Source organism: Trichomycterus rosablanca, chromosome 1, assembly GCF_030014385.1.
Source record: "Trichomycterus rosablanca isolate fTriRos1 chromosome 1, fTriRos1.hap1, whole genome shotgun sequence".
NCBI lineage: Eukaryota > Metazoa > Chordata > Actinopteri > Siluriformes > Trichomycteridae > Trichomycterus > Trichomycterus rosablanca.
The window spans coordinates 65275391-65299211 of record NC_085988.1 but is presented as its reverse complement, the minus strand read 5'-3'; the positions used below and the strand labels follow the sequence as shown (position 1 = coordinate 65299211).

Sequence of the window (23821 nt, the reverse complement as noted above, 5' to 3'; positions counted from 1 at the left end):
CGTTTTCTGCTCTTATCTTCATCAAAAGCAAGCACCGCTTACGATTTACGAAAGTGAACCACGAATTTACATAACATGCTCATAGAATCGGCTCAGATGGGATCGGACTGTATTATCTTTTCGAAGTAATATTTTCAATCAGCAAAATTGCATCGTATGTATGATGTGCACAACGTTAATTATGTACTTTTAGATTGTCAAGAACTTTCACAATGGTTTCTGTGCGATGGTTGACGAAGGTGGTGGTGGTGGTGGTGGTGGTGGGGGGGGGGGGGGATTCGAGGGGGGGCGCAAGTCCGCGGTTGGCACACGAAGGGGGGCGCATGCCCAAAAAGGTTGAAAACCCCTGTTTTAATGGATGGTGGCATGGTGGCACAGCAAGCAGAGAAAGTGTTGAACATCAGCATGGGTCCTGAAAACCGGGGTTTGTATGTTTTGTCCGTGTTTATTTTGTTTTGACACTGGTTTCTTTTTACCACCTAAACACGCTAGAAGGTCAATTGGCTTCCTGTATGAGTGTGTTTCCCTGTGACAGAACAATGCCCTGCATTTTTTTTAATGCCACTATGACCTTAATCAGATTGAAGCAATAAATAGCTAAATATTAAACATGTTTTGATGTTGAATCACGACAAGGTTAATGATGATGCTTAATACAGCTGAGGCCCCGCCCATCAGCTGCTGATGCTGAGAGATAGATAGAGCGAGAGAGAGAGAGAGAGAGAGAAAGAGATTACATCACTCCTAGTTAACGTGATTGGCTGAAATCCAACGCGCTTCCAAACCACCACGGCCATAACATCCCAGACCTACCTAATATCAAATGCATCATTTCTACACAACAAATAAAAATTAAATTGCGTTGCCATTCCATTCGCCTTGAAGATGGCTGAAAGCGAAGTGGATACGCCGAGCACCCCGATAGAGTATGAGAGCAAATACTTCGAGCATCATGGAGTTCGCCTTCCTCCTTTCTGTAGAGGAAAGATGGACGAGATCGCCAACTTCTCCCTCAGAAGTAGCGACATATGGATCGTTACTTATCCTAAATCAGGTACACACTGTATTCTTATATACACTCTGTATTCTTATAAAAAAGGGATGTCATCTCGATGTCGATCTTGTTTTAGACTTTGGGTTTATACTGTGGTCTGTGTTGTTTTTGCTTAAGTGCGTGTACCAAATGTTAAAAAACATATAAAATATAAATATTTTATATCATATCTAATGACCATCAGTAATGTCTGAGGTAAGGGATTTAATGATGTGTTAATATGGTTAGTATTTGTGTAATTTTGTGCCAGTAAACCCTTTTTCTGACGCAGTATATGAGGCCTATATTATTTCAAATTTCTATATGATATTGATAATCAATTCGTTAATCAAATCAGACAACTTTTGTTGTGTATATGCGGATTGTAATTAGTTTAATGTCAATGTTTACATACAATACCGTCTGTTCTAGTGAACTTGGGATTTAAAATACTGAGGTGATGACATTAAAATAAGTTCTTGTACCCATACTGGAGCATTATCTGGTGTGTATACAGACAGACAGGGGTCAGGCAGGATAGCAGCACTGTGTAAAACGACGTTGCAGACGTGATGGTACGGCCTGCTGCAGAGATGCTGCATGACGCGCAATGTTGACATGACAACCCGCACAGATCGGGTGGATCCAGCACAGCAAACCGTGCAACGCCACCAGTATTACAAATAAAAATAGAGCGTTAGCATCACTTTTAGTAATCTGGTTAGGGTCTTGGGATCCAAACCCCAAAACACTGGGCGCAAGGCAATAAAACACTGAACAGGAGGACACGCCATCACGGGCACTCACTTGTTTACTCACTGACTTACACAAGCTAATAGGATTCATGATTTTTGTAATATAATCATAATGCCAAACCACAGCATTTGCAGAGTGGCTACAGAAACATAACTTTAAATTGTGAAAATTAAAATTGAGTCTGCTTTTACCCTGTTTTTGTACTAGTTTAACAAGTTCTGGGTCAGTACAGCCCATTAAAATTGTTGTGTGTACACAAATATGAACATCCAGTACAATTATTTATTTATTAGGACTTTAACGTCATGTTTTACACTTTGGTTACATTCATGACAGAAACAGTAGTTACTCACTACAAAAGATTAATCAGTTTACAAGTTCAGTGTCTTGCTGTGAGGTGACAGTGCTACCCACTGAGCCACCGTGCCGCCCACTCCAGTACAATTAAAGGATAAACAAAAAAAGGACAATAAAAATATTACTGAACAATTACTTTCAAACCAATTATTAATACAGTATTATCAGAGATTAAGAACATTAAACATGGAACATGAAAAAACGTGCATACTAACAAAATCGATACATTCTATGTTCAATAGACTCATTTTCAACACAGATAAGAAATTCATGCCCCTGAGGCAGAGTTAACCTTTTACCTACCTTTACTATAAATACTTTAAAAACCTTTACACCCAGTCTAATATTTTTTTACTTTCAAAACAGCATGAGAAGTATTGGTATGAGTGTCACTATTTTAGGATTATTCACCTGCTTGTTGTAAAAAGTTTCAAAACACTATAATTTAAATGTTATATAAACTTTTTTGTCTTATTTTTCTCTTTTATTTTAAGTGTGTTGCAGACATTTCATTCTAAATCTGTTTACATTTACAAAATACAATAAAGCTGATCAGTGAAAACATTAGATACAGTTTCTTTCTACTTTTGTTAGTTAAATAAAGATTCACATTTTACTAAATGCACTAAATAAACTTATCTGGAAATGGGCTTTGTAAAACCAATCAGTGTTACAATTGCAGAGGAAATCAGAAATTGAGAATTATGTTTACAGCACTGTATACAGGAGGGACATTAAGGATAGCTCTCATTATTTCTGTCATTTACTGAACACTGAATATGGGAATTATGAGAGGAAGGAATGCAGCCTGGTTCTCTTAAAGTCTTTAATCAACCACAGTCAGAATGGATAGATAGATTCCAGTTGAGCCTGAAACTGATCTAGCAGTCAGAAAGCCATGTAAGTGAGACTCCACTGAAGAGCAAATATAGAAGCTGTAATTACCTGATCCTAGTCTAACTAACTGGTTTGTCAGTGTATCTATTTGTATCTATTGTTGCAACACTTTGTGTGAGTCCATCTCAGATGAACTCGATTATAGAGAAGTTGGTTGTGTTTCCAGATGTTGTTGATACATGACTTTGCATAGTAGCATCTCAACTTACATTTGTAGATGCAGCATAGACTGTGTTCACTGACCAATATTTATTACAGAAGCATTTTGAGATCAAGGTCACATTCATTTGGAATTGTTTTTTTGCCCTGTATGCACAGAGATTTCTCCAAGTTCTCTAAATAGTTAGACATTGTGAATACATGGTGAAATCCCTATTTCTATACACTTGCACTTTGAAAAACTGGTGGACTATTTGCAAATTTTCACAAACAGGCAAAGCTTTATGCATCCTTATGGAACCTATGGAATTTGGAAACAAGAAGTGTTTATTATTGAATTTTTCTATTCATACATTGCCCCTGTCCTAGCTCATGAGGAATTAGTGTATCTTTACAAAAATCAATAATGATAATAAAGTAAAACATTAAACACCTGTAAAAGTTTACAATTCACAACCTTTTGTTTTAATTCTCATTTTGCATATAGTTCAAATTCTTTGGTTGTTAGGGGATTTGTGTTAATTTGACTAGGATTTTTTTTAAAGTAAAGAACTAACCACCTTCCTTTAACATTCAATTGAGACACTTTTGGTAGCTATTATAGCTAGTCTTCTTAAATAGGTTTCTATAAATTTTGCAGAATGTGATAGCTTGTGATTTCCTTTTACTACATTCTGGAATATTTACCAAGTTAGTTTTAGGAGTGGTGGTGTACAGCAATTTTACGGTCTTGCCATATATTTTTGTCATATATGTTTTACTTTGTGTGACTTGGTCACAAGGTGGCACTTTCCACTGGTGAGGTGAAAATAAACCCCATAACATGATGCAATGAATGAATTCCCCAATGGCAATGCACCTGGCTGATGTATATTATTAGATGCTTAGAATTTAGGTCAGATATGTTCATATTTATTTATTGATTTATTGATTTATTCATTTTTACTACTGTTTGAGTCAGAAATCATTTGCAGGGATAACCAGGCATTCAAGTTTTTGGCGTGTCACTGGAAATTATTGTTTTGATTGTTTAACTCATTTATTTCTTTTTTATCATGTGTAGAATGGATTAATGCTAAGAGTATGTACAGATCAAATTAGTCTTTGCAAGTTCTTTATCAAATTCACATTCTTATTTTTGTGTGTCAGCACGGTGGTGCAGTGGGTTGCACTGTTCAATTCCCCGGCCGAATGGCCAGGGTCCTTTCTGAGCTTGCATGTTTTTCCTATGTCCATGTGGTCTTCCTCTGTGTGCTCCAGTTTCCTCCCAAAAGCCCAAATACATAGAGTAAACCTAATTACAATTTAATAATAATTCTAACATTGTTCTAAGTGTGTATATGCCCTAAGATGGATTGATGTCCTGCCCAGGGTGTTTCCTAGCTTTCGCTCAATGAATCAAACCCTCAACCCTGACCCAGATAAAGTGGTGGTAAAACAGACAATGAATGAATAAATTAATGATTTTTAGTGGGTTGTGGACTTTTCTGTTTGGTTTGTAACTGACTGATAGTAATTTGTCATGTTTAAATGCTATTGAAAGAGATATTTGCTTATGTATATGTTGCACTGTGTAGATACACACATTATTCAGATGAAGAAAGCTACAAAACTATAAAAAGAATACCATTATACTTAAGTAGAAGGTTATGGAACCTATGAGAACGGCTAATGTGGGCAGAGCTACAGCATTACATATGGGAAGAAAATTCTAGAGCCTTTAAGTTAACATGTTGGTGGAGCCAAAATATTTAAGTGCCCCGATAGAGAAAGAAACCTCTAGAAACATTGAATGTTTTCAGACAGAGCCTGCACAATGTGTAAAGTAAAAAGTGTGTAAGTTGACTGAGCAAGCAAAATATAAAAGGAAAGAAAAATCTAGAACCTGTAAGTGAAGTGCCTGTTCTTAGAGGCAGCACATGATAATAGGGAGACTCTAAAGAAGCAGAGTCAGTTTTTTTCTAGCATAAAGTTGTTGTTAGAAGTGTTGTGTTGTACTGTACATCCCTGCTGTGGTTTAAATACCATGCTTTTGTGTGTAAACTGCTAAAAACTAATTAAAAGAATTAGTGTAAGAAAAGTTTGTGTTCCTGGCAATACTCATCCACTGAATTTAGAAATGCTTACATGTTATATTTACTAGATGTTTGACATTTACTGTTTACTAGAACTAACACTTTGAAAATGTATAGTATTCTGTCTTATCATTACACCCTTAGTATAAAGGGTCAGTGACACCAATAAACATATAAGCATACACACCGCTGTTTTCCTTTAAATGTACATTCTGTTTTTTGACAGTTTTTTTTAAAACGTATCAATTATATCTTATCTAATGTGTGTTTGGTTTAACCATTCTGATATATGTATTTTTGAACCACATAAATACACTCCCTTTGAACATCACTGTTTATCTTTTGGACTCCTCGTAGATAAATATGCTGACTTGCTGTTCAAATTATTTATAAAAGATTTCTAACAATTATTTTGTTGTACATGTTTTTTGAGTGAATATATAAAGTAATTAATATATATATTTCTTTCTTTTTTGGTCACAAAGGTACAAGCTTGTTGCAAGAGGTAGTGTATCTAGTGAGCCAGGGTGCAGACCCAGATGAAATTGGGCTAATGAATATTGACGAGCAGCTTCCAGTGTTGGAATATCCTACACCTGGTTTGGATATTATTCAGGTATGTGTGAGCACACATGGGGATTATTTTTTTTTTTACACACATGGTCAATATACACTGATCAGCCATAACATTAAAACCACCTCCTTGTTTCTACACTCACTGTCCATTTTATCAGCTCCACTTACCATATAGAAGCACTGTGTAGTTCTACAATTACTGACTGTAGTCCATCTGTTTCTCTGCATGCGTTGTTAGCCCCCTTTCATGATGTTCTTCAATGGTCAGGACCCCCACAGGACCACCACAGAGCAGGTATTATTTAGGTGGTGGATCATTCTCAGCATTGCAGTGACACTGACATGGTGGTGGTGTGTTAGTGTGTGTTGTGCTGGTATGACTGGATCAGACACAGAAGCACTGCTGAAGTTTTTAAATGCTGTGTCCACTCACTGTCCACTCTATTAGACACTCCTAACTAGTTGGTCTACCTTGTAGATGTTATCGCTCATCTATTGCTGCTGTTTGAGTTGGTCATCTTCTAGACCAGACCTGGGCATTGTACGGCCCGCGGGCCACATCCGGCCCGCGAGACATCCCCAACCGGCCCGCATGAGGTTCGTGGCAATTAAAAATCAGACGTACATCACACATGCAATATAACAGGATTGTTTTTGACGGGAGCGCTGTGTCTTTAAATATCCGCAAGTTTCAATTTACATGTGTGCGAGTGTATCAGCTTCACCGTAAGGCGAACAGAACTGAGTGTGATTGACGGTGGAGTTTTTAACAAGACATGAACTGCTGAAGTATTTGTTTACTAAAGTCAGATGTAAAGCTGGTTAACGATCACAATTTAGGCTTTAAATCGCTGTTATGGTACTAAACTGAGAAATAAATACAAGAACATGAACGATGCGGAGCGTCACACCTGACGCTTCACTAACTAAACTGCAAAAGCAACAAGGACTTTTTATAAAGTTTAACACATCAAGAACTGAAGCAGTCAGGTCCAGCTTTGTGATTTTAATAAGAATATCCAACAATAACAAAGGACTGAAAAACAAATGAGGTAATTAGACTCAAAACAAAATAGTGTAAAGTTTAAAAACCTGCACATTTTGTTCACATTTTGTTTTTTTTTGCATTTGTTTGTTTAAATAGTAAAATAATGTTGATGTTTTTACTCTGCCTACTTCTAATTTTCTGATTATAACATCTAAACATTAACAGCTTATTAGAACTGTACAATTACTGCTTTTAATAAAGAGTGAGCAGTTGTAGCCTAGTGCTTAAGGTACTGGACTAGTAACCAGAAGGTCGCTGGTTCAAGCCCCACCACCGCCACGTTGCTGCTGGCCCTTAACCCCCAATTGCTCAGACTGTATACTGTAACTTTATTGTAAGTCACTTTGGATAAAGGCGTCTGCTAAATGCTGAAAATGTATATAAAGAGATAAAATTAATATTGAGCAGAATTAAGTTCACTTTATTGGTCCGGCCCTCCACAACAGTCCCAGTTTCTTATGTGGCCCCTTCGAAAATTTAATTGCCCACCCCTGTTCTAGTCCTTCATCAGTGGTCATAGAATGCTGCCCACAGGGCGCTGTTGGCTGGATATATTTTTGGTTGGTGGACTATTCTCAGTCCAGCAGTGACAGTGAGGTGTTTAAAAACTCCATCAGCGCTGCTGTGTCTGATCCACTCATACCAGCACAACACACACTAACACACCACCACCATGTCATTGTCACTGCAGTGCTGAGAATGATCCACCACCCAAATAATACCTACTCTGTGGTGGTCCTGAGCATTAAAGAACAGGGTGAAAGCAGGCTAAAAAGGTATGTAGAGAAATAGATGGACTACAGTCAGTAATTGTAGAACTTCAAAGTGCATCTATACGGTAAGTGGAGCTGATAAAATGGACAGTGAGTGTAGAAACAAGGAGGTGGTTTTAATGTTATGGCTGATCAGTGTATTCAATGGCATTGTGAATTACACTATTCCATCCATTACCTGGCATTGCACATACATCTTAGAGTTTTATATGGCTGCTTGCACATGAAAACCTAATCAATAAATCTCTAGGAGAATGGTTCTTGCATTGACGGTGCTTTCAGAGCCAGTTTTTAAGTCATCAGTAAGTGCTGGAATGAAAGGATTTAAATTGACAATCTTTACATACTTTAGCCTTTTGCTCTGTACAATAACAATCGGGCAACACGGGGGCTCAGTGGGTAGCACTGTTGCCTCACAGCAGAAGGTCTGGTTTGGAGATACAAAATTGTCCATGACTGTGTTTGATATTAAAACTTATGAACTGATGAACCTTGTCTACTATTTCTGTCATGAATGTAACCAAAGTGTAAAACATGACGTTAAAATCCTAATAAACAAACAATAATATCCTAGATGTATTTAAAATAACAGTACTTGTACTTAAAGCTGACAGCTCTAAAATGACAGACATTTGACTAATTTACTTATAGTAAATGTTGTATCCCATGTCATTTTTAAATTAAATATGGAAGAGTAGTTCACATACTTTAGGTCTTTTGGTTCTGTACATACAGTAGAAAACTATGTAATACATTGTACAGTCAGAACACTTCACAGTTGTGGAGTTGCACAATAAGGACATAGGTCATTTATATAACAAAAACGGTTGTGAACATGTCAGCTTTTCCTTAGATACAGTGGGGCCAAAAAGTATTTAGTCAGCCACTGATTGTGCAAGTTCTCCTACTTAGAAAGATGAGAGCGGTCTGTAATTTTCATCATAGGTACACTTCAACTATCAGAGACAAAATGAGAAAAAAAAATCCAGGAAATCACATGGTAGGATTTTTAAAGAATTTATTTGTAAATTATGGTGGAAAATAAGTATTTTGTCAATAACAAACAAGCAAGATTTCTGGCTCTCACAGACCTGTAACTTCTTCTTTAAGAAGCTCTACTGTCCTCCACTCGTTACCTGTATTAATGGCACCTGTTTGACATCGTTATCTGTATAAAAGACACCTGTCCACAGCCTCAAACAGTCAACCATGGCCAAGACCAAAGAGCTGTCGAAGGACACCAGGAAGAAAATTGTAGACCTGCACCAGGCTGGGAAGAGTGAATCTACAATAGGCAAGCAGGTTGGTGTGAATAAATCAACTGTGGGAGCAATTGTAAGAAAATGGAAGACATACAAGACCATTGATAATCTCCCTCGATCCCGTGGGGTCAAAATGATCATGAGAACAGTGAGCAAAATATCCCAGAACTACACGGAGGGACCTGATGAATGACCTGCAGAGAGCTGGGACCAAAGTAACAAGGCTACCATCAGTAACACACTACGCCGAGAGGGACTCAAATCCTGCAGTGCCAGGCGTGTCCCCCTGCTTAAGCCAGTACATGTCCAGGCCCATCTGAAGTTTGCCAGAGAGCTTATGGATGATCCAGAAGAGGATTGGGAGAATATCATGTGGTCAGATTAAACCAAAATGGAACTTTTTGGTAAAAACTCAACTCGTCGTGTTTGGAGGAAGAAGAAAAACCCAAGAACACCATACCTACTGTGAAGCATGGGGGTGGAAACATCATGCTTTGGGGCTGTTTTTCTGCAAAGGGGACAGGACGACTGATCTGTGTTAAGGGAAGAATGAACAGGGCCATGTATCGTGAGACTTTAAGCCAAAACCTCCTTCCATCAGTGAGAGCATTGAAGATGGAACGTGGCTGGGTCTTCCAGCATGACAATGATCCCAAACACACCGCTCGGGCAACGAAGGAGTGGCTCCGTAAAAAGCATTTCAAGGTCCTGGAGTGGCCTAGCCAGTCTCCAGACCTCAACCCTATAGAAAATTTGTGGAGTCCATGTTGCCCAGCGACAGCCCCAAAACATCACTGCTCTAGAGGAGATCTGCATGGAGGAATGGGCCAAAATACCAGCTACAGTGTGTGCAAACCTGGTGAAGACTTACAGGAAACGTTTGACCTCTGTCATTGCCAACAAAGGTTATGTTACAAAGTATTGAGTTGAACTTTTGTTATTGACCAAATACTTATTTTCCACCATAATTTACAAATAAATTCTTTAAAAATCCTACAATGTGATTTCCTGGATTTTTTTTCTCATTTTGTCTCTCATAGTTGAAGTGTACCTATGATGAAAATTACAGACCTCTCTCATCTTTCTAAGTAGGAGAACTTGCACAATCAGTGGCTGACCAAATACTTTTTGGCCCCACTGTAACTGATTAGTAAACGTTTTTGAAGAAACATTGTGCTTTTGGTTTTGTTTTGATATATCAGGAGCTGACCTCACCTCGTCTGATCAAAAGTCACCTGCCTTATCGCTTCCTTCCCACAGCCATGCATAATGGAGAGGGCAAGGTATGCAACATGTCAGTTTATGATCAAGTGTACATAACAAATCAGTGCTGACCTCAGTGTAAATAACTTTTTGTGGATGTGTATCTTTGCTTTAGTTCATTTACATGGCTAGGAATCCTAAAGACCTGGTGGTGTCCTATTACCAGTTTCATCGTTCTTTAAGAACCATGAGTTACCGCGGAACCTTCCAGGAGTTCTGTCGACGCTTTATGAATGATAAGTGTAAGTGAAACTCACAGCCATATATATATATATATATATATATATATATACTGTATATTGTATATATATGTATATATATATATATATATATATATATATATATATATATATATATATATATATATATATATATATATATATATATATATACACTGTATATATAAAACATACATTGGCCTCAGTATTTTTTGCCATGGAAGTTTGACACAATCTTGAACCTTCCTAAAATCATCCAGCCAAATTTTAATACTAATAAAACAGTAACACAGAACTCAATGGTAACTCTAAAAGAGCTCCAAAAGTCCTGTGCAGAGATGGAAGAATATCTTGGACGAGCTGCCATCTCAGCAGTACTCCATAAATCAGGCTTTTATTGCACATTGGTAAGACGGAAGCAACTGTTCAATAAAAGGCATATGACAGCATTCTTGGAGGACTCTGACAATACAGGTAAAAAGACTCTTTGGTCTGATAAGATGAAAAACTTTTTGGGCAAAACAGCTAGCATTGCTTGTCGCCTGGCTAGTACCGTTCATATGGTGAAACATGGTGGTGGTTGTATAGTGCTATAGGGTTACTTTTCAGCAGCAGGGACAAGGAGAATAGTATTAGAGAGAGTATTGAGAGTTTACAGATGTACAGAAACATCCTTAAAAGAAAACCTCTTTCAGAGAGCATCTAAACTTAATCTGGGGTGATAGTACATATGGCACTGACCAAAGGCATATAGCCAAAACAATATTTAGGTGGCGAAGAGCCCGAAGATGGCAATTCACAGAAGTTTGCCATACATCATGATAGAGCTTGAGAGAGTCTACATTGAAGAGTGGTATAAACTGCCTAAATCCAGGTGTGCAAAAACTGTACAGACCAACTGTCCAAGAAAACTTGCAGATTTAATTGAGGCCAAAGGGCTTCTGCAGTAATAAATAAGTGATACTGTAATAAAGGATATGGATACTTTTTAAATAAGAAATGTTAGTTTTTGTTTTTCAATTAATTAATAAAAAACAAAAACAAAACAAAAAAAAACTGTAATCTGGGGTGCTCGGGTGGCACAGCGGTAAAAGAAGCTAGCACACCAGAGCTGACATTTCGAACTCGTCGTTTCGAATCTCAGCTTTGCTATCCGGCAGGCCGGGCCGGCTACATGAACAAGCCGCACGGGGATTTTTCATAACTGATGCAATTATGACCTCTGCTGGCTGATTGATGGCGCCTGCACAGAGACGAGACATAATGCATTGATCAGGATCTGTCTCTCCGTACACAAAGCTGATCAACATATGAACCCGCCTCGTGCAGGTGAAAAGATGCAGTCGGCTACTGCGCACTAGTCGGATGGGGGTGTGTGTCAGTCTCGGCTCTGCTCAACCAGGGTGGAGATCAACATCAGTAGAGAGGAAGCATTATGCAGTTGGGTAATTGAATACGCTAAAGTCAGGAGAAAAAGGAGAGGAAATGCATAAACAAAATAACTAATTTAAAAAAAACCTTTAATCGGTAAGATTAGTGTCGGCAGTGCCAGAGCACTGTAAAAGCAAGGCTGTAAAGAAGGATAGTTAGCTATGAGATGTTATTAGTAGACAAAATTATTAAAATATCAAATTTGTGTGAAAACAGTTCTAAATGTTTAAGCGTAGGATTGATTACTATTAGGATAGGATTATTTAGATGACACTGACTATACTCTGTTTTCTTTTCTGTTTTGCCTGAATGGGCGGTACTCACAGTAGGATACGGTTCCTGGTTTGAGCATGTGCAGGAGTTCTGGGAACATCGCATGGACTCAAACGTCCTGTTTTTGAAATATGAGGACATGTACAAGGTAACAACAATCCTCTATAGTTACATAAGTGTTTATCACAGTGTGTGTTTGCTTTACCATAGGTCACATATGTGGGGTTTATTAAGGGATAATTACACAAATGACATGCAAAGAATGAACAAACACAATATGTAAATTAGGCATATTTATGCATGTTTACAAGACATTCACAAAACTTATGATAATTACTTATGGAAATATGTAAGCCTTTTTTCTTGCTTTCTAAAATTGAGACATTTAATAATGTTAAGTAATTGTATGAATAGCATTTGTTACATTTGTAACAGGTAATGTGCAGGCCGGACTAAAGCACATCTGAAACAACTGACACTGCAGTGGCCATGCACAGAAATTTTATGACTTCAATCTATTTTTGCCACTTCCCATTCACAGCATGACTCAGCATTTCATTTTTAATATACAGTGCACAGTATATGTTTTATAATCCAAACAGCATGTGAGCAAAATATTAAACAGTAGTGCGTGCTATCATACCTAGTATACTGTAGTCCTAGTACAATAAAATGAACATAAGTAATAGAATTTACATTTATTTCCTAAACAGTCTGTAGCCATTTTTCACATTTATAGCACTTATTTCCAAAGCGACTTGCAATTGTAATCAAATTAAGTCTTGCTCTGGGGCACACACATCATGTTTTATTGGCATTTTTGGTCACAAGTACAAATTTATGTCAGTCTATTCAGCTCTGGTATCTGGTAGTAAAATGTATATATGGCTTTTGTGCTGTTTATAATATGGTTCAAAACAAATTATCTATCTTGACTTATCAGTAGGAAAGTGGGTTGAAAATAGGAAAAAGGTATTAGTAATAGACCAAAGTTCAGTGCTGATAACTCAACATAAACACCTTGAAATAATCCCCCATTTCCGTTCCTCTTAGGCAGCAGTTTTGATGGCAAAGTTACATAACAGCAGGTTAATTTTATCAGGTCTTGATTATGCATTATTGCTTTTGTTGGAGTGATAGTTTTTGTTGAAAATCCTACATCCTACACTATATAAATGTGTACACCAGCATATGAGATTGTTGGACATCCCTTTTAAAAGTAGTAATAGGGTGTTGGTCTTTTTTTGCAACTATAACAGCCTCCACCCTTCTGAAAAGGCTTTCCAAAAGATTTTCACGTGTCTCTGTAGTAAACTGTCCCCATTTAGACAAACGCACTGTTCCAATTAATTTCATCCGTGTTCAGTGGGGTTAAGGTCAGAGCTCCTTAACATCAAACTTGCCAACCAACCTCAACACTGTCTTTATGGAACTTGCTTTGTGTACAGAGGCACAGCTATAAGTCCTTCTTAGTTGGTTCCCACAATGTCAGAAGCATATCATTTTATGTAATTATATAATTGTTTTTATACAACTCTTGATGGTTAGGGGTGTCCACATATATTTGTCCATAATGCGCAAATAAACTGCATGCTTTGGTTTAAATCAGATAAAATTTTGTTTATTAGGTTAGGTACATGTTCATACTTTGTATAGGTCAACACAACTGTCTGTTTTTACACAAAATCATTAATTTAGGTTAATATTTTAGCATTACAGTGAGCTTTAGAATTTAGAGAATCGTTTAAGAAAAAAGATAAAAGTCAAAATACACTGACAACATTAAAAATCTCAGTTTAAATTAAGGTAATTTCATTCCAAAAACTGCCTTTAAATTGCAGTGTTGTTTCTTAGTAAATGTTCCAGATGTAATTAGTGAACCTCCTCCACTGACTGTGAGTTATATAATAGGGATTAAACCCTTAATCCAGTCCTTTACTGTAACATGGCTGGATGTGCCTTGCTACAGAAAGTAAGAGGCGAATCCCATGCACCTGCAACAATGGAAATATCTAATAAACAAAAAAGCTAATTACTCTAAAAAGCCACTAACAAAAGTGGGACATTTGCAAATAAATAAATGAAAGACACAAAACATCTGCAGCTTACAACAGAAATTGTGGATAGAACAAACATACGTCGTTATAGAGTGTAGAGGTATAGAGTGGCTCCACTGCAAGGCCAAGAATGCTGCAAGACCTGGATGAGTTTCCAGAAACCAAAAGAGTGCTGAAAAAATGCAAAAAATAGCACTGACAGCTGACAAAATTGGCCAGTGAGTATGCTGGGTGGGAAAAGACCGGACTAAGTGGGTGGGGTTTTCAAACGTTGTGTAGGGACCCTGGTTAACAGACCAAAGTGGATATGCCTCATGTGCAAATTCACCGAAGCATGGGCGGAAAAGAAGGGGTTAAGGACTCTGCACAAGCTGGAAGGGGCGTGTAGCAGGCAAATATACCCTTCTCGAACGCAGCTGGAATCCCCAGCAGTGGAAGACTAATTGGCTATGCGAAATCGGGTGAAAAGCATGAACAAATAGAAAAAAATAGTATTATGTATCAAACAAATTATGGAGAAAACTAAGTGGTATATTTAGTAGCAAAGACCGAATTTATATTCTTACTGACTATACATGTTTTGTCATTTTATTCAAATAAATAATACAAATAGTAAAGACATTATTAGTATGACATTAACATTAGCATTGCACTTGAGCACTCGAGTGCCATTTCTTAATATATTAATACTATTTCTGTACTGTGAATTAAATGTCTCATTTTAGAATGAAATTGCTTAATACACAACTGATACTAGTTAATAATTAGGTATAACCCTTCTGTTCCTTTCTGTACTTCTTTCTAGGACCTGGGTACACTGGTGGAACAGTTGGCACGTTTTTTGGGCATCTCATGTGATAAAGCTCAGCTGGAGAGCATGGTGGAGAGTTGCAACCAACTGATCGAGCAGTGCTCCAACTCAGAGGCCCTATCCATCTGCAGGGGTGAGGGGGGAGCACAGTGAACCACATCATTACATTAGGGAACTAGATTTTTTCCAAGAAATACCATTCAGTGAACTCAGCGACCGGAACTCAGTGGTCATTTTGACCCACGCTGACTGAGACTGAGATGCAAGCCAGCAGTACAGAATGGCATGAAGTCCCATATATTACACAATGGCTACAGGCTGTGTCCCTTACTTAATAGCTCAAAATTCTTTAAATATTTCTGGCTTGGTTTCTCATACCATTTACATTTAAGCAGAGTTCAGGCAATGAAGGCAGACATAAAAAAAGTTTTTACAGACTTGTCTTTGACACATTTGTACAGTCTGTCTGCTGTAAAATAAATGATTCAGCCCCCAGAGGCCTGAGGGATTTCTTAGAAAATAGAGCATGTCAGATAATCATGCTAGTATGCCAACTGCCTACTAAGCTAAGCAACCCGGGTGCTAATTATCTATCTCGCATTGTAAATGATTGACCAATATGATTTTACTGACTCTTTTCTGTACAAGCTCCCAAGTGGTGGAACCAACTTTCCCTGTCCGTTCCTACATCTGAGTCTCTCATTGTCTTTAAAAGACGATTAAAGACGCACCTCTTTACTAAGCACTTGCGCTGAGCAATAACACATGATAACTTACTAATCTTATGCTATAGGGTTATAAGGTTTGTAAAAAAATTTAAAAAATTAAAAATAAACTTTGTTGAGTTTCAGCAGATTTGTATCCTTAAACTAGAGTAGGGTAATGTTTACTGTGGAAGCACTTCTGTAAGTCGTTCTGGTGAAATAAATTTTTTTTTTTTATATTTATATATAGTGGAAGAAGATTTTGATTTTGATACTACTTATTATTACCACTGCTCCAAAAAATGGTCTTAAAAATCCAAAATTCAGAATAAATTAGATGGGTTGGAGTCAATTAAAGGAAAGCTAAAAGTTAAAAAAAGATCCCTTAAAAGGATACAAAAAGGACTAGAGTCCTTGTTGTATAGAAAAGCGAATACGTTTCTTTACCGCCATCATGTGATAGTGTTAGTAGCTATTAAGAACTAACTAACAACATACAGTAGATATCTATGGAAATCCAGGACTTTGGTTCAGAAATTGCAGCTTCTCCTGCTGTTGTTGAATTGCAGCTCTAACATGTAGTTGGGCGGGGCTCTGCTGGAACTTGGTCATCTGGTGACTGACCAAAGATCAGGTAAAGATCAGGCAAAAGGCAGCATCAGTAGGTGAGTGGCCAATTGAAGTATTCCACTAACCCAGGGGTGGAAAGCTTTTACCCACTTAGGGCCAGATTAATAATTACATATCTGGTCACGGGCCACAGACTACAATGATGCGACATACAGCCAAATAATATAGGCTTTATAAATACATGATCCTGATGATATGTAGTGTTTTATTTGATGTCAGACTTACCTTATCATAATTTCAATGTGACGGTTGTGAATGTTTGGTCTTGACCAGCTGTAGAATAGCTGAGGGCAATGACGTCGTGGCAACATGCAACAGGTTGATGTCTGTTAGTCTTGAACGCAACCTCTGGTTGTATCGTGCATGCCTCTCTCCCGTCTCAAAATCCGCCGTAATTCCACATACAAAAATTGACAACTGGCTGGTATTTGTTATGTCTGTCATCTTGTCTAAAGCCAGTGAGTAAAACTTGAAATCCGTGATAAAATGTTTCAGAAAGTTTTTAATATCCTCTGCCATATCACCAATACAGTCAGACACTGTCTGACGGGAAAGGCTGACGTTCTGAAACAGTTTGAACTTTTCTGGAGCTAATATTTTAGCGTCAGAAACCATGCACTCCTTCATAAACTTGCCATCAGAATAAGGCTTCAGTCCTTTTGCGATCAGTTCACTCACCACATAACTCACCTCAGTCACACTGCCCAGTTCCTTTTTGGGACGTGTGAAAGAAGTTTACTGTGCAATCAAATTATTTTTGAGCACCTTTATTTTCTCCGCTCGTTCCGTTCCTTGCAGAGTGGTATACTTTTCGTGTGTGGTGGTATGATGTCTTTCAATATTATTTTTCTTGAAAAGAGCGAGAGATTATCCACAAATTAAACATACTGGCTTTCCTTTCCCTTCAACAAAAAAGAAATCCATTGTCCATTTTTCTTGAAAGACATTCCATTCACCATCAACTTTCCTGTGCTTTGATGTTTTTACAAACTTGAACAGACCTCAACGCCAGAAAGACGCAGCTAATTGAACGAACCTACAGTCCTGGTTGTCGCAGATAATTGGTTCATTTGATATACGCGCCATCATTAATTGCGGGGACAGAGACACGCCTGGGCTGCTTTGAAATGGATTATGCGGAACAAATGATTACGCTGATTAACTGCATAAAGCCCAGACAATAAAATATAGGAAATATATGGCTGGCCACTTTTGATTGAGTGGGGGGCTGTATATGGCCCGGGGGTCGGAGGTTCCCCACCCCTGCACTAGCCCTTCACTCTATGGTCTGAGTTAAGGGTAAGCGTTGTGTAAATGACAAACTAGTTTCACTCCTGGTTGCCGTGCAGCTCTCTTGAGATGCCAAAGTGAGCCAACTCTTCTAACAAGCAGTCCATCACCCTGGCTGCCTCATGGTTGGGCACAGCCTAATTCACTTAGTGAATTGGTACAGCATCTGTGGAGAACAGCCAAAATGTTTCCGGGGGATTTCATGTTGGGGTGATGATATGCAGTGGCAGGCGATATCCTTGGCAGTGAATAGATTTTGGTTGCAGCAGATAAGTGTTTTAGATGCTGTCTCTGCTGGTTGTTTAAACCCTGCTGTGTTAGTGCATCTGTGAGTTCCAAAAGGTGTGTCATACTTTAGCATACTTCATCCTTCAGCTCACCGATTTTTCTCCTTTTATTCCTCTTTGATTGCTGCTTACAGTGGGGCCAAAAAGTATTTAGTCAGCCACTGATTGTGCAAGTTCTCCTACTTAGAAAGATGAGAGAGGTCTGTAATTTTCATCATATGTACACTTCAAATATGAGAGACAAAATGAAAAAAAAAATCCAGGAAATCACATTGTAGGATTTTTAAAGAATTTATTTGTAAATTATGGTGGAAAATACAGTAAGTATTTGGTCACCCACAAACAAGCAAGATTTCTGGCTCTCACAGACCTGTAACTTATTCTTTAAGAAGCTCTTCTGTCCTCCACTCGTTACCTGTATTAATGGCACCTGTTTGACCTCGTTATCTGTATAAAAGACACCTGTCCACAGCCTCAAACAGTCAGACTCCAAACTCAACCATGGCCAACACCAAAGAGCTGTCGAAGGACACCAGGAAGAAAATTGTAGACCTGCACCAGGCTGGGAAGAGTGAATCTACAATAGGCAAGCAGGTTGGTGTGAATAAATCAACTGTGGGAGCAATTGTAAGAAAATGGAAGACATACAAGACCATTGATAATCTCCCTCGATCTGGAGCCTTCGTCATAGAAAATTTCTGGAGGGAGTTGAAAGTCCGTGTTGCCCAGCAACAGCCCCAAAACATCACTGCTCTAGAGGAGATCTGCATGGAGGAATGGGCCAAAATACCAGCTACAGTGTGTGCAAACCTGGAGAAGACTTACAGGAAACGTTTGACCTCTGTCATTGCCAACAAAGGTTATGTTACAAAGTATTGAGTTGAAATTTTGTTATTGAGAGCCAGAAACCTTGCTTGTTTGTGGGTGACCAAATACGTATTTTCCACCATAATTTACAAATAAATTCTTTAAATATCCTACAATGTGATTTCCTGGATTTTCTTTTTTCATTTTGTCTCTCATAGTTGAAGTGTACCTATGATGAAAATGACAGACCTCTCTCATCTTTCTAAGTAGGAGAACTTGCACAATCAGTGGCTGACTAAATACTTTTTGGCCCCACTGTAAGTGCCATTATTGGGGGCACCATCACCTTGCTGTTCTTGATCTTGGGCTTCTGGGATAATGGTGGTACCATGCATGGCCAGGACATTAAACCCCAGGATACAAATGTCTTTGATTTCTAAAACACTGTCCTGCCACCAATCTTGAGTGTTAGGAGCTGTTTAAGTCAAGTCACCTTTATTTCTATAGCACATTTAAAAGACAACGTGTGTCAACCAAAGTGCTGTACATTAAAATCAGGTATAAATACCACTCAACTATGCAACATTTAACAAATCATTACCCTCTAGACTCACCAACTGGCTGGTCACTTTCCCTATAACGACTTTGTACTCTACTCTGTCTCTTTAATATCTGCCAATTGTCATGGGAACTGCCTTTTTCATTACTCCAGGCCTCACCAGACTTATAGTGGAGCATGTATTCAACAGGGCTTCCAGCTGTTCATCCTCCAGCTGGCATGGGACAGTTATCTGTCATATGTGACCCAGCTGGCCAACCATTGCTATGGGGGATGTTTTGCTAGCGGCCTCTGGTTGGCATTTCCTGCCAACTTGGTGGTGGTGTAGTGTTGACTTCAGGGGCATTGAGATTTGGAATGTCCAGGTTGTATGCCATAGTGGCACATTTAGCATCCAGTTACACCATCCTGCTGCTGTTGCCATCATAGTGGCATGTTTTGCTGGTTCCACATGAGTGTCAGGTGTGCTTGGTGGTAGTAGGCTCAGGTCTGGAGTGTTGAAGATACTGACTAAGGGTAACCCTTAGTCCACATCCCTTTGCCCTGCATGTTTGCTTAACTCCGTAGAGTGGACTGTGGGTGTGTGCCACCCTACCTGTGCTTCGCAGTCACTTGTTGGCAGTCTAAGTTTTATTGAATGTACACAGGATATTATACTGTTATTAAACAGGGAAAACAATACTTAAGCTTAGGTATGCCAAGAGCTGCCTGTCACACACACACAAAACACACAGACTAACCAGTAACATTCACACACATTGTCGATTAACAAAACTTCTCCCATGAGCACTTGCAAACAGTATTTGCATAATGAACTACAGTATTTACTGCTTAAAAAATGCTACAATGCAACATCACATTTCAGGTAAGTATTAGCTCAAGTACAATTTTAGTAGTGGGCCAGTAGATGCCTCACTTGCAGGTTAGCTGTGCATACCGGAACAGACGATGGTTTTCTGACCCTGCTTATTAATTTCTAGCAAAGTTGGACTGTTGGACTATTTTGTATGAATTTATCAATATGTTTTTTAAATAATTTAAGTTTTATTTGTTTATATGTCTCTTTTATCATGCTTGTCTATTTTGTTAAATGTATTATTTTGTTAATCTGTTGATTTGCATTGGTTGATCACATTTGTTTGCATGGACTGTTTTCTGTTGATTTTATGTTTATGTTTCCTTTAGTGCATGGATTCATTGCTTGACTTGATGATAAGAAGTGATGGGCTTGCTGTAGGGTGTTAGATAAACTATAAGAAAGGAGAAAAGGTATACAGGGAGAGGGAAAGAAGAACAGGTGAGTGTGAAGTAGAGAAATCCAATAATTATGGTCGCCTTTTGTTGAGTGTTTCTATTAAAAATACTCATGCACCAACTACGATCTTTCAATTTTTAATGTAGAAAGTTCTATAACATCATTTATCATTTTGGGATGCCATCCTAATTTCTCGACTGTGACTTCTCAATGATCATATAAACAGAACTAATTACAAGCATTACAATTGAAAGGGCTATGAAGCTCTGTATAGATCTCACAAAGTGGATTCTAAAAATTAACAAATTAGGAAGGTCACTTGAAGTCATTTATACTTAACGTCACATCCAGTGGCGTAACTGCAGGGGGGCAGGGAGGTCCAATATATCATATATATATATGATATTTGTTGAGGGGGTCCAAAATTTCTTTTTGCACTGGGGCCCATGAGCTCCTAGTTACGCCACTGGTTACACCACATGATCACTTTTACAAATAATTGTCTGTAGACGCATGTAACTGTGTTTTTGCCAAAGCTGGAAGAAAGGAAGAAAACCCAAACTCTCACCTTATATTGAGAGGCAATTTAACCAAATATAAATAAACAAACAAAAAAAAATGCCATAAATAAAGCTGCTGAAAACCATTGTGCCACTGTCCACTCTAATCACATATAGTGGATTGAAAAAATATTCAGGCCGCTTAGGTGGCACAGTGGTAAAATATGCTACAACACCAGAGCTAAGATTTCGAAAACATTGTATCAAATCTCAGCTCTGCCATCCGGCTGGGTGGCTATATGAGCAACGTTTGGCTGTTGTTCATCCAGGGAGGAAATGCCGGATGGGGACCTCATAACTGATGCAATTAAGACCTCTGTTGGCTGATTGATTGGCATCTGCACAGAGTAAAGGAATAATGGTGCACAAGGCTGATCCGCATATGAACTCGCCTCGTGCAGATGAAAAGATGCAGTCGGCTACGGTACACGTGTCGGAGGGGGCGTGTGTCAGTTCGCTCTCCTTAATCGGGGTGGGGGTCAGCACCAGTTGAGAGGAAGCATAACGCAATTGGGTAAACAAATTGGATGCGCTAAAAAAGGGAGAAAATGAATAAGAAAAATTATAAATTATTCAGATTCACTTATTAATCACCCACAAGTGTTTTTTTTTTGTTTTTTTAAATGTATAAAAACTAAACTGAAATCTTTTATTTTGTATAGTATTCAGACCCTTTATTTAGTCTGTCTTGCTTCAGGTCGCGTGGGGCTATGGAAGGACATCTTCACTGTATCCATGAATGACAAGTTTGATGCTGTGTATCGTCAGAAGATGGGCAAATCTGACCTGACCTTTGACTTTAATCTGTGAAAAAGCCTCACGGATACTGGACTATATGCATCAACCAGTCTAATCAACCGATCAGATACTCTCCTCTCCTCTACACTACACTGAGTGCAACTTGTAAAATTTTTGTCGTCACCTCTGACCCTTTCTATTTCACCTAATATTCCCATTCTGTCCATCTCTTGTCTTACATAGCTCATGTGTTTTTGCACTCAGCTTGTAAAATTTATAAGTGCATTTAATTTTGGAAAAGTAAACCTGGTTCAGTTTACTGCTCAGAGCTTTGTCATGTACGTATGTTTGCAGTTTGTTTTGTGTACCGTGCATAAGCAGTGCTTTAGCCTGGTGACAAGTTTGAACATATTTTGTATGCATTACACATTATTTAAAGCTTTTTCTCTGGTCCCTATCGAAATGAAATGTATATTTAATAAATATGGAAAATATGTCATTTGTAGTCTATGCATCCAAACCTTACAGCAAAGTTTAAGAGAAATTACAAATGTTGATTCTAAAAATCAAATGTTGATTGTATGGGATCTGTTTTTCATAGAACATCTGGCTAGAAGATACTGTATATTGTACTGTATATGCAGCCAAGCAGTTACAGGTAGTTAAGTGATGTTTATGTCCCTTCGCTAAAAATGATTACATTCACAGATTTAAATATTTTAAAATGAGCCTTGCTTTTATGTTATACTTTTTATGTTTTAAGATAACTGACTGATGTTAAACATTTCAATCTTGTTTGAATCTGCTGAAGTAAACAGTATTACAGATCCAATCTGTTGTATTTGCCCATGGATGCTTATCAATGTACTGCATGTATATGTGTATGTATGGTTTATGCATCACCATTACAGGCAATAGATCAATTCCACATACTGCTTTTTAGCTCAAAGCTCAGGACAAGCAGTTAATTACTTTAACTGGTGATGTTATACACAAAGATACAAAAGAGTATGTCATTTATGGAATTTCATGTCGTGATATATCACTCAGTTGCTTATATTAAAATTCAGGTGTATCTGTTGGAGTAGATACTGCACTGTTTCGATCCTTGCCTTCAGTCACCTCACTGACTGAGGAATTTTACATGTGAGTTTCCTCTAGGTACTCTGTTTTGTTGTTAGTTTAAGGCACACTACCACCAAGTAGCCACTGTTGGGCCCCTGAGCAAGGCTCTTAACCCTTAATTGATCAAATTGCATCTGGCCACAGTGGTAAGTTGCTTTGGATAAAAAACATCTGCTAAGCGCCCTAAATGTAAACATAAATTGTCTCTAGGTTTTAGCCAGCCAGTTGCCCTATCTAGGGGGCACCATAGCCATTGTGACTCTGACTAGGATAAAGCGGTTAGAAAATCGATGTATGAATGATTTAAAGCTATAGTATGTAACTTCTGGGAGGCTGTGATTATGTCAAATGCTTATACAATACAATACAATAAAAGATGCTTTGATTTTGCATATTTCTTGAATTAAATACAATAAAATACTTTGATTTTGCATATTTATTGAATAAAATTAAATGTTGTCTATTATAGATCTCGAAAGCACAAATCTTTGTGACTAACTAAATAAAGACCAAAGATCAAGAAGTTGCTGACTGTCATTGACTTTCCTTCACAGTCACCTGAACTAAATCCTATCGTACATTTAAAATGGCGCTTGATATAAAGATAATGAAGAGAATAAAACAAGCATTAGTAACATCTCAAGCTGCTCTTTGAAAAATTGTGAAATCATGCTGGAATAACATCTTTAATCACATTTTGCTCAAACTTGTGGAGTCCATACCAGCGTGAGTGCATGCTTTTGGCATACTAAAAACTCTAAAAATGTATTTACATGATTTAAAGGTTTAATTTATGCTTAAATTACAATGCTGAACATAAATCTGAATAAAAACATATCAAATTTGAGAAAATGCAAAATTGAAGTATTTTCACTGT

The 23821-nt window shown here is 38.0% G+C and overlaps 1 protein-coding gene across 2 annotated transcripts; it reads left to right on the top strand.

The window, feature by feature from the left end:
• The first annotated feature begins 808 nt into the window (after window positions 1–808).
• On the top strand, window positions 809–23365 carry sult4a1 (sulfotransferase family 4A, member 1). Of its 2 annotated transcripts, XR_010012395.1 has the most exons (8): window positions 809–1054; window positions 5763–5893; window positions 10139–10219; window positions 10315–10441; window positions 12175–12269; window positions 14984–15122; window positions 20452–20563; window positions 21779–21865. XR_010012395.1 is itself a non-coding variant. In XM_062995118.1 (7 exons), the coding sequence occupies exons 1-7, from the start codon at window positions 886–888 to the stop codon at window positions 21889–21891; spliced, it is 855 nt and encodes a 284-aa protein (XP_062851188.1). In that variant the 5' UTR covers window positions 809–885; the 3' UTR covers window positions 21892–23365. The 2 variants fall into 2 exon arrangements, 1 of the variants encoding a protein (XP_062851188.1); XM_062995118.1 differs by lacking the exon at window positions 20452–20563 and having other exon boundaries at window positions 21779–23365.
• Window positions 23366–23821: the final 456 nt, after the last annotated feature.